The sequence below is a fragment of the Haliotis rufescens genome, unplaced genomic scaffold (genome assembly GCF_023055435.1).
Source record: "Haliotis rufescens isolate VD_foot unplaced genomic scaffold, xgHalRufe1.0.p SCAF_5, whole genome shotgun sequence".
Classification (NCBI taxonomy): domain Eukaryota; kingdom Metazoa; phylum Mollusca; class Gastropoda; order Lepetellida; family Haliotidae; genus Haliotis; species Haliotis rufescens.
In genome coordinates, this window is record NW_025964223.1 from 11,539,448 (window position 1) to 11,556,638 (window position 17,191).

General features: G+C 40.2%; 1 protein-coding gene across 4 annotated transcripts in view; it reads left to right on the forward strand.

Moving 5' to 3' along the window:
• Positions 1–17,191, forward strand: part of LOC124111027 (phenolphthiocerol synthesis polyketide synthase type I Pks15/1-like) — a 149,451-nt gene that overhangs the window by 117,388 nt on the left and 14,872 nt on the right. For 2 of the 4 annotated variants that reach the window (XM_048383544.1, XM_048383543.1), the window contains one exon: positions 12,686–12,889. The exons of 1 other annotated variant lie outside the window; for it this stretch is intronic. In XM_048383544.1, coding sequence (XP_048239501.1) covers positions 12,686–12,889 — 204 coding nt within the window. Of the gene's footprint in view, positions 1–12,685; positions 12,890–13,310; positions 14,335–17,191 lie in introns of those variants that run through there. One more of the 4 variants, XM_048383545.1, reaches the window with a different exon arrangement.

Consider the following 17,191-nt stretch of genomic DNA (forward strand, 5'->3'; position numbering starts at 1 on the left):
ATTATCAACATCATCGGATTGTTTATTATCTAGTAAAGCTATCAATTCAGCTTTTCTCATTCGAGAATAACCTCTCAGCACAATGTTTTTCGCTTGAGCTTTGAGTTCTCTAACAGTCTGGGGTTTGTTGTATTCCAAACCGAGTAGATCGATCAATTCAGCTTTTCTCATTCGAGAATATCAATGTAGACCACGTTGCTTTGCCAAAGCTTTCAGCCCTCTGACAACATAAGTCATTGTGATATATAAATACATGTGAACTAATGTCTAATTGGTTTGAATTCTACCCAATCTATTTATCTCATTTTGGTAAGCCTTTTTCCTCTCATAAATAATTTGAAACCGTTTCTTGTCACCACCGTGACTCTTACATTAACAGTAACTACCTTTGACCCCAATCCCACATACAGAACACAAATAATTAATGTGCCCTTTTCTAATTGGCATGGAGTGGATTCCACAAAAGTCCCACATACAGCTCTTTCCACAAATTTGAGATTGGCCCAAGCGTATGAATTTACATCTTGATGTGCCTCTCACCATTGTGATAAATATACACTTCTAGTATCATTTGTCTAAATGCATGCTCAGCCTTACATCTCCACTGGTGAGTCATAGCTGTCATTGCCATTTATAGATAAGCAGTCAGGGTGAAACAGTGTGTTTACAGGTTATAATGGCTGATAAGACTCGCCCTAACTTGGTCATGGTTTATGCGTATTGTGAAGCTATAAATAGCGATAACAGATAACCCAAACATTATAAATGCTATCTCGCGGTTTTTTTTTGTTCCTCTGATGGTGTATAAAACTGACTTATTGTTGGTCTCCGCATTGGGTCAAGTTTTTTTCCATAAACGAGGAAGTATTCATGCATGGCAGATTCCCCATCCTTAAACGTTTGAATTGAATGTCCTTGTTTACCGGTTCTTCATTAATAAAATCTAATCTTAATATTCTATTCCTGGTCCATTGTGACTGGGCTACTTCGAGTTGTTCTAATGCTTTATTATGTCGTTTGCTCTCCTCTTCAACTTCTTTAGCGTTTGATTCCCTCAGAGTAGAAAATAAAAAATTATCCCCGAAAAAGCTAGAGCATTCACAAAGCCCAACCAACCATCATCGCAATTGATGCCATGTTCGATAATATAAAATATTCAAATGTTTAATTACTTCATTATATCTTTCCGGATAAGCCCTTGTTTGATGAGCATTTCTTTTGTTGCTATAGCCAATCCAATATCGACAATCATCATACCGATATCATAACCATTAAAATCTAGCTTGGTTGGTGACCACTACTCAATGATACGTTGCGTTTACCAACATTTTACAATCTGTAACTGGAGTAGTCATGCTTCTTATACCATTATATGGGGGCTAACCTCTAATTGAACTTGTTGTGACATTGGGGGTGATGTTTTCTCTTCTCCGGTCTTATAAAACAACAATACCACCACTATAGCAACAACTCCTACTAGTGCCCAAGATTTTAATCGGACGACTATGTTCAATATTTGAATTATGCATTAGTTTCGCTTTCCTCAACAGCCCACCCTTTCTGCGATTGTTTTGGGGTTCTTCTTCGTCACTCTGGCTTGTGTTATTTCCTCATTTACAATCTGTTGTGCATCCTTGTTCACTTGTTCCACAATCTGTGGTGTCACTTGAGTCTCCATTATTATTAAGTGGGCACTTATGTTTAAATTGACAATACCTAGCCGTTATTAAAGCTGTGGTGAGTGGAGCTAAGAACATTCCGTATCTATGATAAAACTTACAGCTTACTGAGCTTATAGCGTGTTCGATGAGAGATTCGCATAAACACATGCAATCGTCTGCCGGGATAGGGAGAAAAGTACTAGCTACGACTGTGTATAGTTGTAACATAGCCGACCCTATTGTTTTAGTCATGGTAGCTCCCAGTCTAGACTCGTAACTTGTGTACAGTTTTTAAATTTCTTCATCGGTCATGTTATCAATTTTTTCGATGGTATAATTCCCCCCAAATATTCGGAACATTTTCCACCGGCTACCAAAGCAGCGAGTCTTTCTCTATGTTTATCTAAAGATTTATATACATCTTGATCTGGCTCATCTTTGAGAATTTGTTCGATGAGTCCGTCGCATTCCATAACGTAATACCTAAGGAGATATTTAAGTCTAACATAATATGATATGGAATATCCAATACAGCCCGTAATAATAAACTGTTGTGAAAGAATGAGGATTTCAAGCCACATTATTACATAATAACCGCTAATGTTCAATTTACTTGCTATATTTACTTTTTGCTATATTTGCTATAATTTTGCCATATTTTTGCTATAATTTTGCTACATTTGCTAAGCAATTGAATAAGCAGCTGGTTGATTGGTTTGTAGTACGAGTTTACAGTGCTTCGTTGAATCTAACAGTTTTCTGACTTTATCTCATACGGTCTTTGCAACGAAACAGGGCTACCCATTTGGTCTGCTCTCTGAGATCTTTCAGGACAGAGTTGTATTTTTGAGTAAGTACCCAAATGCTATGCTGAGTATGCCAACCAGAGAATGCTAAATATGAAAGCATATCTTTCTTTTTGGTTAGTTCTTTACTCGTGCTGCAGTTGTCTATTATGAAAAGGGTTGATTCTCCTTAGTATTTTTCGTGACATACTCGTAAACAGTCTTGTAAACAATCACCCGGATCAACTCTGTGTACCCCGTCATCATTCATTACCCAATCTCTCGATAGGTATGTTTTATTAACGCTTATAGTCGGGCACAGAATACTAATATGATCGAAAACGTCCCGATAATAACTTTCTAAAATATCTAGAATAAAAGCTGTTTTTCCACAACCCATTTGCCCGCAAATGATAGCGCAGTGCGGTTCTTTAGGTAAAAGATTATCAATAGATTGCTTGCACAAATCGTCCATTCTGTATATTAAGTTGCGCGCCCATAATCACGTACACATATATGTTTAATTTACCAGCTGATTCCTGGAGCTTCGTTATCTGTATAGTGACACCCTTGCTAGCATTTTCTATTCTCCGCCCACTGCCGTGTAGTTGGTCATCGTCCGTTGTTCCATGTCGAGCCATAGCGCATAGCGTCGTGAGGTATTCACCCATCGATACACCCCCCATGAGACAGATCTTTCACGACCGTGTTATTTTCTGGGTTTCGTTTTATAGAAGGGAGTTTTTTAATCTCATCCCATTGTTGATACGCTACCATTCCTTGACTATATAGTTGATTAGGAACACCCTCGATAGTCAATTCTACTTTTGTAATCTTGTGATTGTAGAACTTCTCGGTATTTCTTTTAAATGCTTCGGAGGGGTCCTCGAACAACATTAAAATACCCTTCAACGATCTCATGGGGACGTTTAGATTGATATTCCTTGTCGTATCTTTTTTGCTCCTTATGATCTTTCGGTGTCGAAGCACGGGATCGTACAAAATAGCTAAACTTCCAGTATACTGGTTACGAATTTGTCTGGCTTATTCAGGATCTGTTATCATATTATACTCCAGTGAGATATTGTCAGTGGGATAGCTAGCATCTTCAGCAGCTCTGATTACTCTACCGTAGTCATTAAAAGTGAGTTCGTATTCTAACCTATTGCCTAGGGATGCTTGATAAAAGGGCATGTGGGAATCTAGTAATTCAAAGTCTAGCGGAATCGGTTACCTAATGCGCCGGCAACAGCGAGATCTTTTACGATGGTATTATCACAATTATCAGCACCCACACGCAGTCTCAATGTGTTCTCATTACAAATACCTTGGTACTGTAAGTTTTCCCGCTCTTTATCCGTTCTCCAGAGATCCATGTAACAATAGTATACATCGCTATCGTTGATACTCAAAACCTCATTACCGCTAATTTTAATCGCGATTTTCTTAACGATAGCACGACCTATGTTCTGAACAGGCTCCCTGTTAACGTCGGCAGAAGTCAAACTAATCATAAATGCTAGTCGGACAGTTCCCGGAACTAACACATCGTGTGTGCCGAGATAAGGAAAGCGAACAAGAAGTGTTTGATTCTGATCGATGGTACTTGGGTTATTAGTTATAGTTACAGACTGACGAATTGCTTTGACCCCTAATGGATCTCGAAGTCTACAGTGTGGGTTTAACTTGCGCCCGTATTGCGAAGATATTGTTATATTGAAATTATGTAACCTTATGTTTAATATAAAAATGGATGATTTTAATCTAGATAACATAACTGATACTAGTACAATCGAAGAGGGTATTCATGAAACCAGCTTTATGAATCTTAACGATGAACTTTTACAATCAACCGTTAATGGTTATTACGATACCTTTAAAGATGTTAGCCCAATTGGTCATGACTATTCAAACTTTACGATAGATAGTAAAGGAATATTGCGAATACGCGGTGAACCTGATATTGACCTTCTGCATTATCATACTCGTAAGCCCCTAGCTTTGTCTACGATAGCAGCTAAACATGGCATCAACTTTGTTCGTAATGAATTAGATTTGTAGACTACTCACGACGAGAAAAACTTTCCACGAAGACTACTAAGGTTCTTCGGACTGTGCGTGATGAACTCGGTTACATAGATAATTTGGAAGAAAGCTCAAAGGTGGCCTCGGACGGACTCGAAGAAATCTTGGATACCTACTACGATAATTCCATGGTCAGCGTACCATCCTCAGAGTTCAGTTTTAGGGAATTACGAGGTCTTGACAAGGCAATGCAAACAATGCGGGGAGAACTCATCAATAATATAGCCAAGCTTTCCGAACTTGACAAGCATATATCTTATGAGAAAACAAAACTTGAACAGGCGGTTGATGAATTCAGTAGACGTTGCAGAAAGATTGTATAACTTAGAAGACAAAAGATCGGCCCACCTCGAAGCTGCTTCCAGTAATAGAAAGGCACTTCGTTCACAAATCAGTCGAATTCGAGACACTATCGATCAAGTCCTTAAGGATGATGCGACACTAGCCAATAAAATTAAAACATTGTTCAGAGAACAGGGGAAAACCATTGCCAGTATTTTAACCGCATTGGGATTTATTGTATCGACTTTGACTCTTGCGTTAACCGGTGGTACAGGAGGTGGCACACCACCTAGTGATGGGGGTGGTATAAAAGAGTGGATAAAAAGCATTTAAAAGCATTAAGTTCAGCACTGGGAAAGCTTGCTGGGAAAGCCGCATCTGCACTTCCCGGTATAAAAGGGAGGATTGTTTCCTGGCTCTTGAATTTATTAGCTAAGACCACCACTTGGCTTAGTCAAAACTTGTGGGTCCCGGCGCATAAACGTAGTCTACCTTGGATTGATCGTGCTGTAATACATCTTGATAACGTTTTAAAGGAGATGGTATGTCAACTGGTGAATTAATAGCATCCTCCACGTTTTCGACAAACTGTTTATGCGCATCGAGTGCCGTCCCAGAACCGATTATTCCCGTTCGTGTTTGCGATTGTGCACCAAGAATTGCCCATACCTAAGTTCTTATTGATTCATTAACTCCTGGGTTAGTAAAATTATTTTCTGTTTTATCATATAGAAATTCATTCCAAGCATTTCGCGGTGGTTGCTCAACCTTTTGGACGGTGAAAGCAACACCACCCTTAAAGTTCATATGATCATCTCTCCACTCGTTCCTCGAGAGAGCAAAGCTTGGAAGAAGCCGACCCCTTTTCAGTAAATCATCGATGACTTCTTTAACAGAGTGTGCACCAGCATACGGAATACCTAGACCATGGTTAACTCCACTCAGATGCCAATCTTTACTCGTAGAAACATTAAATTCCTGACAAAAACGTTCGAATGCCCACCTGTTGTACAGATTATTTGATGCATTCCATGCTCAATCCTGCGGTAATGGGGCACTAATTTCTTTAGGTATACGTCTAATCTGATAGTACACGTGAAATGATAAAACAGACTTATTTAGTTCAAATCCTGGGGCATAAAGAGATACACCACATCCTGTTGTTGCACACCATATGGCAAAGTTTAGCTGATTCTGCCAAAATTGCATTGGATTGTGGAACCAATTGTGCACCATTTTATCACTATTGCCGTGAACCTGTATTTTTCAAAGATATCAGGGAATTCAACAAAACAATTAGCAGAGGCACTTACTAAAATCGACTGATTAGTAATATAAGTTGATTTCATATTTAAGCTATGATATAGTATCATTGTATATTTAATATGTATGTTACACTCCCAGGAATAACAAATGGTCAGTCTATTGAACTGCTTCATACTATCGATAACTCGGATGGACAACTTGAAGTCGCTCTATGAGATGTAATGTATTACACTCGGTGGACCAATATAAATGCTGCGAGAAGAAATAATGAGGTATCAATATTAGGTGAAATCAATGTTATTGACAAATACATTATTATACCTGATGGGTATTACAGTGTATGCTCGTTCAATGATGAAATTTTTAAGCCTAATGGAATTAGTCTCACACAAAATGAGTCGAATGGGATACTGATTTTGAACGCTGGAGAAAAGAGTGTAAAGCTTTTAACGAATTTAGCAATTACTCTTGGATGGAGGGGAGAAATAACAGTAATCATGACAGGGATATACATTACCCGATTTAGTTCCCTATAAAGAGTTGTGCATCAATCTTGATCAGATCAGTATGACGGTTAATATTCAACTAGAAAGTCCTTCAACTCTACTCAGATCTGTTCCAGTCAAAGATGAAATATATAATAGCGGTCAAACAGAATCTTTCTCATCTTTACAATATATAAAATTAAAGCGTGGTATTATTTCAGACCTCAAAATTTCTCTATTAGATGTAAAACACCAACCTGTAAATATAGGATACTTGAGAGTAACACTCCATATTATAAATAATCGTTGATTCATCAGGCCCTTAGACAATGTAATACAATTGTGCTTTCCGATCTAGGAGACACAGAAGGATTTGGTAAACCCCTTACCGATGGTAAGTTATATGCTTTACACTTACAAGATAATGTATACAAGCGGAAAGAAGTTACATTCACAGGTAATCTAGGAGATTCAAGCGATGTCCACGTTAGTAGACTCCATAAAAACACTTTGTATAATCTTACTCACAACGATGATAATAAATGATCTATGGTTGAAGCAAACATAGAGTGGCTACTGAATATCGTCATTACCCCACCGTATGTGATGACGGGTAAGGCACATAATATAACTAACATAATAATAGTGGGGTCGTACTCAGGGCTTATATCCCATCAAAACGGAAAAGTGTGTTAGTCTCTCCCCTGCCAAAAAACCCAGGTTATATGTTATTTAGTCGTCCGGCAGTTAAAAATGTAAGTTTAAATTTGGTTACTGAATTCAATGATATTAAACAGAACTTGAGTGCAATACCTAATCTTTCTATGCTTATTATTGAAGTCTTGTTCGGAGATGCACCGGAAGATGCCTATGAAATATTACCAGGTCTATCGATTAAATGGCTAAAGAAACATGAGCGTCGACGTTGCAGTATTATTCATATTGGAGCATCACCCATTGCAACCCTTGAGGGGGTCCAAATCATTAAAAGTGACAGCATTTCTCTTACTAAGATATTCATGCCGTATAATATACATTTGATAAGGTTGATGTATACTCTCAAAACATTTAAGCAAGACCAATTAAAGACTATTATATGATATAATAATAACATGGATTTATATCCAGCGCTCGATGAAGTTGATGAATTTCGATTACATCAAATAAGCGACACAAAACATCGAATAGAGAAGGAGAGGGAGTTGAGACTTGGATTGTATAAAAAGTATCGCAGAGCTGTGAATGCTCTCGACGGAGTTGACACCGCGCTTGTCACGGCTAGCATGTGACTTGGTGTAGCCGTTGTTGGTTTATTATCAACTATAATTGCCGCGACTATCGTACTTGGAATGCAAATAGCCGCCGGAGTCTCAGGACTGGCAGTAATAGCGATAAAATTAATTTCTCGTAAGTTGCAAAAGAAAGCATTAAAACACGATAATATTCGGATACTCACCGAAGCAAAGTTGGACAGCATTGAGGATCATATTTCAACAACAATGGCTGATTGTAAAATATCTGAAGAGGAGTTTCGTTTAGTGTTGTCAGAACTAACCAAATACAACGCAATGAAGCAGGAGATTCCATCAAAGACCAGTGGTATTAGTAGGGAAGACGAGGAAAAAAAGTTCATAGAACAGGGGAGACAATTATTCCGTGCCAAAACCAACATTTAGAAGAATGCTTACATAAATGTATAATAATGAAATTTATGCTCAGGGACAAAATTATCAGAGAATTACCACAAGGTATATATTATATCAGTGATATCAAACCAACAAAATATGGTCATCAAATGTTTCTTTCCAATTACCAAGAAGAGTATATAGTCTTGTCTTCTAGTAAAATGAACGAAGAACTTAGTAAAAATTTTGAATATCACTTTGTTAAAAATAATGGTATATGCAAGAATAAAAATAATAGAGAATATTTTCATTACAATTTAGTTTAATCTCATGACTATCGTTAAATCGCATCAGTGTTTACACATAAAAAATTCCCCCTGTAGTAGCAGTATAGGTATATAAATCTGGCTCCAGTGGAGTTGCGGCAGAACCCCCATTACCTATACTACTCATTATATACATATTCATTGGCTTTTCCATTGGACGAGAGGTCAGTCACATGACCGCGAAATTGACGTTCATAAGTGTATGAACGACACAATTTGTCGTTCATGCGTTTTTCACGAGATCGTTTTCATGAAATGACGTAAACACTGACGGAATACTTCCACATACCTGGGGAAACCACTGGGAATTCCCTAGCACGAAAACATACATAAGCGTTCTTTCTGATAATTTAGAACCTTTAGTCTTGGTCTCAGCGTTTCAGTATACATTAAGAAACGTCAGAGAGCTTGACTCCATGATTGTTCACGAATATCCTCGCAAGGGCCCATTCTAATGAACAAACGAAGAAATGCACATCCAAACTATCGTAGTATCGACTCGAGACTATCCAGGCTGACAGCGAATCTATGAATTTAAGTTGTTGAGGACAGTGCTTTGGGGACCGCCCGAGATTATGGGGACCACCCGAGCATGAGCAAGATGGCGGCACTTCCGGTTCGGGGAGGGGCGTGTGCGCATCCAAGATGGCGGAACATCCGGTTCCGGGGAGGAGCGTGCGCCATCCGGTTTGATGACGTCACTCAGAAGTGGGTTATACGTCACGTCCGGTTCCGAGGGGCATCCCCCATCCAAGATGACGGCGGCGGGAGGAAGGAGGAGGAAGGAGGAGGGTTCTTTGTTTTGGTTTGGTGGTGGTGGAGAGGGTAGTCAAAGCAATGATGAAAGCAATCTTTCGGGAGAGATGGGTGGCGCTGAAAAGGGCCGTTGGAAACAAACAGGAACGGGAACCGGAAACGGGAAACAGGAACGGGAACGGAAACGTCATCCTAGGAAGGTGGCTCTGATTTGCGTTCCCGTTTTCGGTTCCCGTTTTATCATCTTCCCCTTCCAAACGGCCATTTCCAGGGCCTCCCACTTCCTTGAAAGATCTCTTTCATCATTGCTTTGACTACCCTCTCCAACAACAAAACAAAACAAAGAACCCACCTCCTCCTCCCTCCCGCCGCCATCTTAGATGGGGATGCCCTCTCGGAACCGGACGTGACGTAGAAGCACTCCCTCCCCTGAACCGGAGGTGCCGCCCTCCCCTGAACATGAAGTGCCGCCATCTTGGATGCGCACACGCCCCTCCCCCGGACCAGGGTGTGCCGCAATCTTGCGCATGCGCAGAGTCACTTCCGGTTCCAGAATCTCGGGCGGTTCTAGGGTACTGTCTACTACTACTAATTTACCTTAGTGTCTGGTGGACGCATTTTTAATCACCTTTCAATGATCGTCCAGTTGATCAATGATGACAAACACATGTAAGGCCACGGGTTCATTAACAACTTCGGAAATCTCTCCAGTCACGTTTATCGTGTCGGCCATTTTGACGTCTTGTACTCGATATAAATGTATTACGACGCGCTGTCATTATGATTGACTTACTGAGGTAGTTCTTTACAGACCTTTATCATCTAATGGTGATATTATTTGAACACATGTTTTGAGTAAGATGTTTCTGCAGAGCAACTTGGGCATCCATACACTCATGTCACCTCTCTTTTCGAGGAACTACTTTATCACTCGATATAACTGGTGGTGGTATGGCTGTCAGTGTAAACATGAAGTCACACGTACCCTTGCGTAACATAAGTTCGATCACATACACAATCCCGCGCCGTACTAGCGGAAAACAAAGCAAACATAATGAAAAAAAAAGCTCACCTTAACTACTGTTTTTTAGCTTCAATTTTGGCAAGTTCCAATGAAATCTACAGTCAGATCGATCGATACTTCGTCCGCTATGTTTTAAGCCAACAAACATGACCTAGAAACAACGTCACATAAGTTCGGTACCTGATTGGTTGGCTCGCTCTCCCGCATACAGTGGAATGTATGGAATGCTATCCGTGTCAAAGTACATCACACAATGCCACGTTGTCAGATTTATCGTTTTTCTCGTAATTTAAAAAAAATGCTACACACATGTTAAAAAATGAAGAAAACATGAAAATTAACATACAATGTATTTACACAAGATACAGTCTGGATATTACTCTTCTTTTTCGTTATGGCAAGGACACCAGAATTCAGAGTTTCTTCTAACTACACGCACGGAAGTGCAATAACGAAGGTGTACCCAGTGCTGACAGGTTGGATGAGTACATTAAGCGTAGTTAGTGTAAACTTCTGAATAACAGTTGCCAGTTGCCTGTGGCTCACGTTTGCTGTAAACACAACAAACTTCATTATCTGCCTCTCTGTCGCTGTCAGAAGATCGATATCGTTGATAGATACGTGAGAATTATCCCCCGATTTGCTTGTTGACGGTCGGGGCGATGCATTTCGTCTTGGATATTGGTTTGGAGCTTTTAGGTGGTTGAATTTTTCTTTTTGGCACATATGTCTTTGCCTGATGTGGAACTATTTTATTCACAATAGAAGACTCTGTTATGGGCTTCCCACCAATAACGGCACTGAGGACGTTTCTTTTCTTTGTAGGCACCGTCTTCTTCATTAAAACATCTTCTTTGTCTCCAATGAACTCACACAAATTGAAGGTCAATTCTTAAATGAACTTTCACAGAGTGAGGGCCAAACTGTATGAACGTCGGAGCTTGCAATCAGCATGAATGCCAAATTTACATACTGAAATTTAACAATGGATTAAGAATTTAATAATTTCATATAGATCAAAGACCAAGCTATTTCTTTTTTGGACACACGAACTCGTTCAGTCCGAACAGAGACTATTTAATAGATCTATTATTTATTATATGGTCTCTGGTCCGAAGTAATAAATAGCCTAATCGGGAACAGGTATTCAAGTTATTTTAACTGACATTCACACGTTCATAATTCAAAATCATAAAGTTCTTGTTTATATATTGATATAACCAATAAATTATAAATATATTCGGCACTGCATATATGTCGTTCGTACCAACCTACTTTTCAACGTCTTTCAACTGGCACGCTTCATTAAACATGAACATGAACAACAATGACCCAAAATGGTGTGATTAAGTTTATCATGTGCCTTTTTGTTTCTTCTTTGAGACATACTTTCAACATATTTTCTCCAATGAATAGTACCACTGAGCGACCTTCAACTTCGGTCGCCAATGTGTTAAAAAGTTCTGCGAAGAAGTTGTGGTACCTTTTCTGTGTTTTTGCTCAATTTGAGGTTTAGAAAGCATTAATGGAATTTCCAAGAATACGTACGAATATGAAAAGCGGCAATTTTTCACACAAACTGTTTTTTACAGATGTCAGTAGTTATGTATTACTGTATGAATGTTTTTAAATACGCTTTGGTACTCTTTGTGATAAACGATGCCTTGCTCAAATACAGTGAAGAAAGAAATACACTCCATTCACCATCGTTAAACTGGGTATTTAATGGGTTTCATTGATAAATACATAGATGCGTAGATATTTGATCATTTTCAAACTTTTAACCAACATAATTATGAAGGTTTCAAACATTCCTTCGCATGTGGATTTTCAATCAGTCGGTGCAATTTGTTCAAACTGAAAAATAATAATTCAATGGCGGCACATTTGAACGAAAGTGTAAACCAAAGGAATTTGACTAACTTCATATGCGTTGTTTATGGACAGTAGAGTTGTGAAAATGACTCAGATGTGTTAGAAATTTACTATTTTTTGCGATGTTGCAATTGCTATGGGTTTAGGGTAATCCAATAATATTTCATTTCAATTCTCTTAGCATGAGGTTTCAGAAGGACATAGATCTATATGTCCCTGCACAGCAACAGCGTTTTGTGCAGGGACATACATGTCCAAATGGCATCAAGGGGGGTAAGTGGGGAATCTTTATGACACCAGGCATCATATGGACAGTCATCAACCTTGTGACTGCACAGGACATTCAATCCACACAAGTGCACATACAACTGATGCAGATATTCATTGTAGGTTTATAATAGTTCAATAATTGCGGATTTGATTTGATGACTTATGCATTGACAGATTTATTTAGTCATTTTCCATCATCAAGTGGCAACGACACTCATGGTAATATAACATTGTTTCAATTGTAGGAAACATGGCTGTGGACTATGGTCTCATGATATCAGCTGCATCACCGGATGTCAGCAACTATACCGTTACAGGACAGGCCGGTTCTATAATATCCAACAGGGTGTCTTTCGTGTACAACCTGACAGGACCGTCAATGACCTTAGACACAGCGTGTTCCTCCTCCATCGTGGCCATACACCAGGCAGGACTGGCACTCAAAGCAGGTAGGTATAGCATCTCATGACTGGCACTCACAGCAGTTGGGTATAGCACTTCATGACTTCTTTGATAGGCATTTAGAAGTTGGAATACTAAGTAAGGAAAATAATTTCTGGATGAAGAACTTCTTTATTACAATTAAGAGCGACGTTATCAAGCAAGTGATACACAGAGTGTAGTTTGCAAGTATATATACAAGTAGGAGGTAATGTTTATACACAAGACCTGTTATGAAGAAGGGTAGTGATGACAACCATCGGTGAAGTCAGTGACATAAACAAAGGATGAAGCCAGTAATATAAACAACGGGATTATGGCTGAGGGGTCTTTGATGAGTTGTAATGGTATGTAATGGTATGTAATAGCCTTGGTCACGGTTGATTGACTGCTGGAATCTTTTGATGTTGATGGCTTCTTGTAGTTTCCTGATCTTGAAGTCTTTGAGGTTGGTGGTGAGGGCTGTGACTCTCTCCCACTGAATGTTGTTGCTTGGGTTGCAGGGATGTGGTCTGATAGAGCTGATTTAGAGTCATCTTTGGAGACTGAGCTTTGATTTTCTTTTATTCGGGTTTTGAGGGGCCTAGATGTTTCTCCTATGTAAGTTTGTCCACAATTGCACAGAATGTGGTACACTGCTCCTGATGGTTATAGCTTGTGACTGGATGGTGGTTTCCCTGGGGCTTTATTTGTGTTCTGAATGGTATGACTTCTCTTGAAAACTACATCAATGTTGGCCTGTTTCTTGAAGAGTCTCTGGTTTTTATGGCTAACTGTTCCAAAGTAGGGGAGGCTGATAACAAAGGGTGCAGGCTGTTAACGTGGGGATTTCTGAGATTTCTTGGTGATGTTCTGTATCGTCTGTTATACTAGTTGCTCAGGATGGAGGTTATACTGTGTAAATACTTGTTTGAGGTAGCTTAGTTCAGTAGTTAGATGTTGCTTCATGGAACAGATGTTGGGAGCTCGTCCTGCTAGGGTCAACAGTCTGAACCCTTTAATATCAGCTTCCCCTACTTTGGAACAGTTAGCACTTCATGACTGGCACTCCGAGTAGGTGGGTACAGCACTTCATGACTGGCACTCACAGCAGGTGGGTACAGCATCTTATGACTGGCACTGACAGTAGGTGGGTACAGCATCTCATGACTGGCACTCACAGCAGGTGCGTATAGCATCTCATGACAGTCGCTTACAGCAGGTGTGAAAAGCATATCATGACTTGCACTGACAGCAGGTGGGTACAGCACTTCATGACTGGCACTCACTGCAGGTGGGTATTGCATCTCATGACTGGCACTCACAGCAGGTGGGCACAACACTTCATGACTGGCACTCACAGCAGGTGGGTACAACATCTCATGGCTGTCGCTCACAACAGGTGGGTATAGCATTTCATGACTGTCGCTCATAACAGGTGGTTACAGCATCGCATGACTGGCACTCAAAGCAGGTGCTTATAGCATCTCATGACTGTCGCTCAAAGCAGGTGTGAAAAGCATCTCAGGACTGGCACTCACAACAGGTGGATACAGCATCTCAGGACTGTCGCTCACAACAGGTGGGTATTGCATCTCATGACTGGCACTCACATCAGGTGGGTACAGCATCTCAGGACTGGAACTCACAGCAGGGGGGTACAGCATCTCAGGACTGGAACTCACAGCAGGGGGGTACAGCATCTCATGACTGGCACTCACAGCAGGTGGGTATTGCATCTCATGACGGGCACTCACAGCAGGTGGGTACAGCATCTCATGACTGTCGCTCACAGCAGGTGGGTATAACATCTCTTATTATGCCTCAAAGTGAGATTGACCAATCAGAGAGCAGAACTGCTAGCCCCATATATGTGCCCGTATACCGTCAGTAAACATCCAAGATGGCTGGTACTGACCTAATATTAGACCGCGTTCCGTCAGTAGCAGTCAATATTGATTTGGCAACACCCGCCTCACATATTTCTCATGAAAACTCTGGTACAGATATTCGTTATTCAACACTGTTTTGTGTTTTAAGATCGTTAATTCTGATGTTAATTCTGATCTTAATTCTGATGTTTAAAGAAACCACGTTCGTGTCTTTTTTTATAAATATTATAGAGAAAATAAGCTTGCAACAGAGGTAACCGATTTACAAATATCAACATCGTAGAACATGATATAGGATGACGTCACAAACAAGAAACGTGACGCCAATGACGTCACCTAGCAATAGAATAGATTGCTGAGCAGCCCGTTGTTATGGGAAGGCGGACTGCTATCAAATAACAGTTGCCCGCAAATTTTTGTTAACATGCGTACACTTTTATGAAAATTCTGTCCATTTTAGCTATAATACTTGTTTAAACATTCACATTTAGGGCATTATAAATTCCATTGTAAACGTTTATGTTTCCATTAAAGCGTTGTATCTTAAACATATGTACTGGTCCAGTGGTTTGTCCCGGTTGTACGTTTTGACATGACATGTGCGATGAAGATACCAACTAGTGTAAACTTGTCGGCATAATAAATTCGTTACGGTGTCTTTAGTGGCCGCATTCTGTGTCATATTAGGTTAGCAGAAAACTAACCTAATATGACACCGCATACGGCAACTTAAGACATCATAACTAATAATAGCTGTCACTCAGGGCAGATGGGTAGAGCATCTCATGACTATCACTCAGGGAAGCTGTGTATAGTACCTCATAACTCAAGGTAGGTTAGTACAACACTTCATGACTGTCACTCAGAGCAAGTGAGTGTAACACCCGATGACTGTCACTGAGGGTAGGTGGGCATAGCATCTCATGACTGTCACTCAGAGCAGGCGAATTTACAACAATCCACCAAATGCGATCTTAATGCTGCTCAATATAATAAAAACCTTGAAATAATTGAAATTGACAACATAACGAGCCCACACCAAGGGGGCTTTCAATCCGGCAGGTCACACATTTTAGCCAACCGATCCTCATTAGACGGCTCATACGTCAAGCATTAGATAATCTATCCTGTCATAGAATCTCCATTGGCCGTTTGTCCAGGAGGACTTCTATACATACTTCTATTTCGTTAATATTGTTATACAGTTGTTCTGTACATTATCAGGGGCGGTCGGGTAGCCTAGTAGTTAAAGCGTTCGCCTTTCACGCCGAAGACCCGGCTTCGATTCCCGACATGGGCACAATGTGTGAAGCCCATTCCTGGTGTCCCCCGCCGTGATATTGCTGGAATAGTGCTAAAAGCGACATCAAACCATACTCGCTGTACATTATCAATCGTACGCTTTTGAAAGCGTTTGTTTGCTTTCTTGCTTTGCCAACGCAAATATCAAGAACAACCTTCTTTTCCACTATGAACATGGGGCGGTAGGGTAACCTAGTGGTTAAAGTGTTCCTTCGTCACGCCGAAGGTCCGGGATCGATTCCCCACATGAGTACAATGTGTGAAGCCCATTTCTTGTGTCCCCCGACGTGATATTGCTGGAATAGTGCTAAAAGCGACATCAAACCATACTCGCTGTACATTATCAATCGTACGCTTTTGAAAGCGTTTGTTTGCTTTCTTGCTTTGCCAACGCAAATATCAAGAACAACCTTCTTTTCCACTATGAACATGGGGCGGTAGGGTAACCTAGTGGTTAAAGTGTTCCTTCGTCACGCCGAAGGTCCGGGATCGATTCCCCACATGAGTACAATGTGTGAAGCCCATTTCTTGTGTCCCCCGACGTGATATTGCTGGAATAGTGCTTAAAGCGATGTAAAACCATACTCAATCAATCAATCAATCACTATGAACCTGACAAAAACCGTCAGATATTATTCGAGAAAAATAGTATAACGTTGATGTGATGCTTCACAAACAAATAAAACAATGAATTCGAGCAAACATTATATTCTTTTCCTAAAGAAATTTCTTCTTCATCCCTTCCACAGTGTCCTTTTGTCAAGGACGTTCGTTTGTTTACATGCTTTTTTTTTTATCCCCCCGGCATATAATGCGGGGGGATATAGCGATCAGCCAGTCTGTCTGTCCGTCCGTCTCTCCGTCCGACTGTCCGTCCGTCCGTCCGTCCGTAATCATTTCCTTTTCCGGGGCAGAACTAGAAAATAATTCATTGTATTTGATCGAAACTTGGCATATCTATCAGTCACATACTGAAGTTGTGCCTTTTGCTATTTAGGAATTTTAGAATTTTTTATTTTTTTTACGTTTCCATGGTAACAAGTTGGACTTAGGTTCTATAAGGGTGGTGTTCGTTTCCGGAGCGTAACTCAAATTTATTTTTTACGTTTCCATGGCAACCAGTTGGACTTAGGTTCT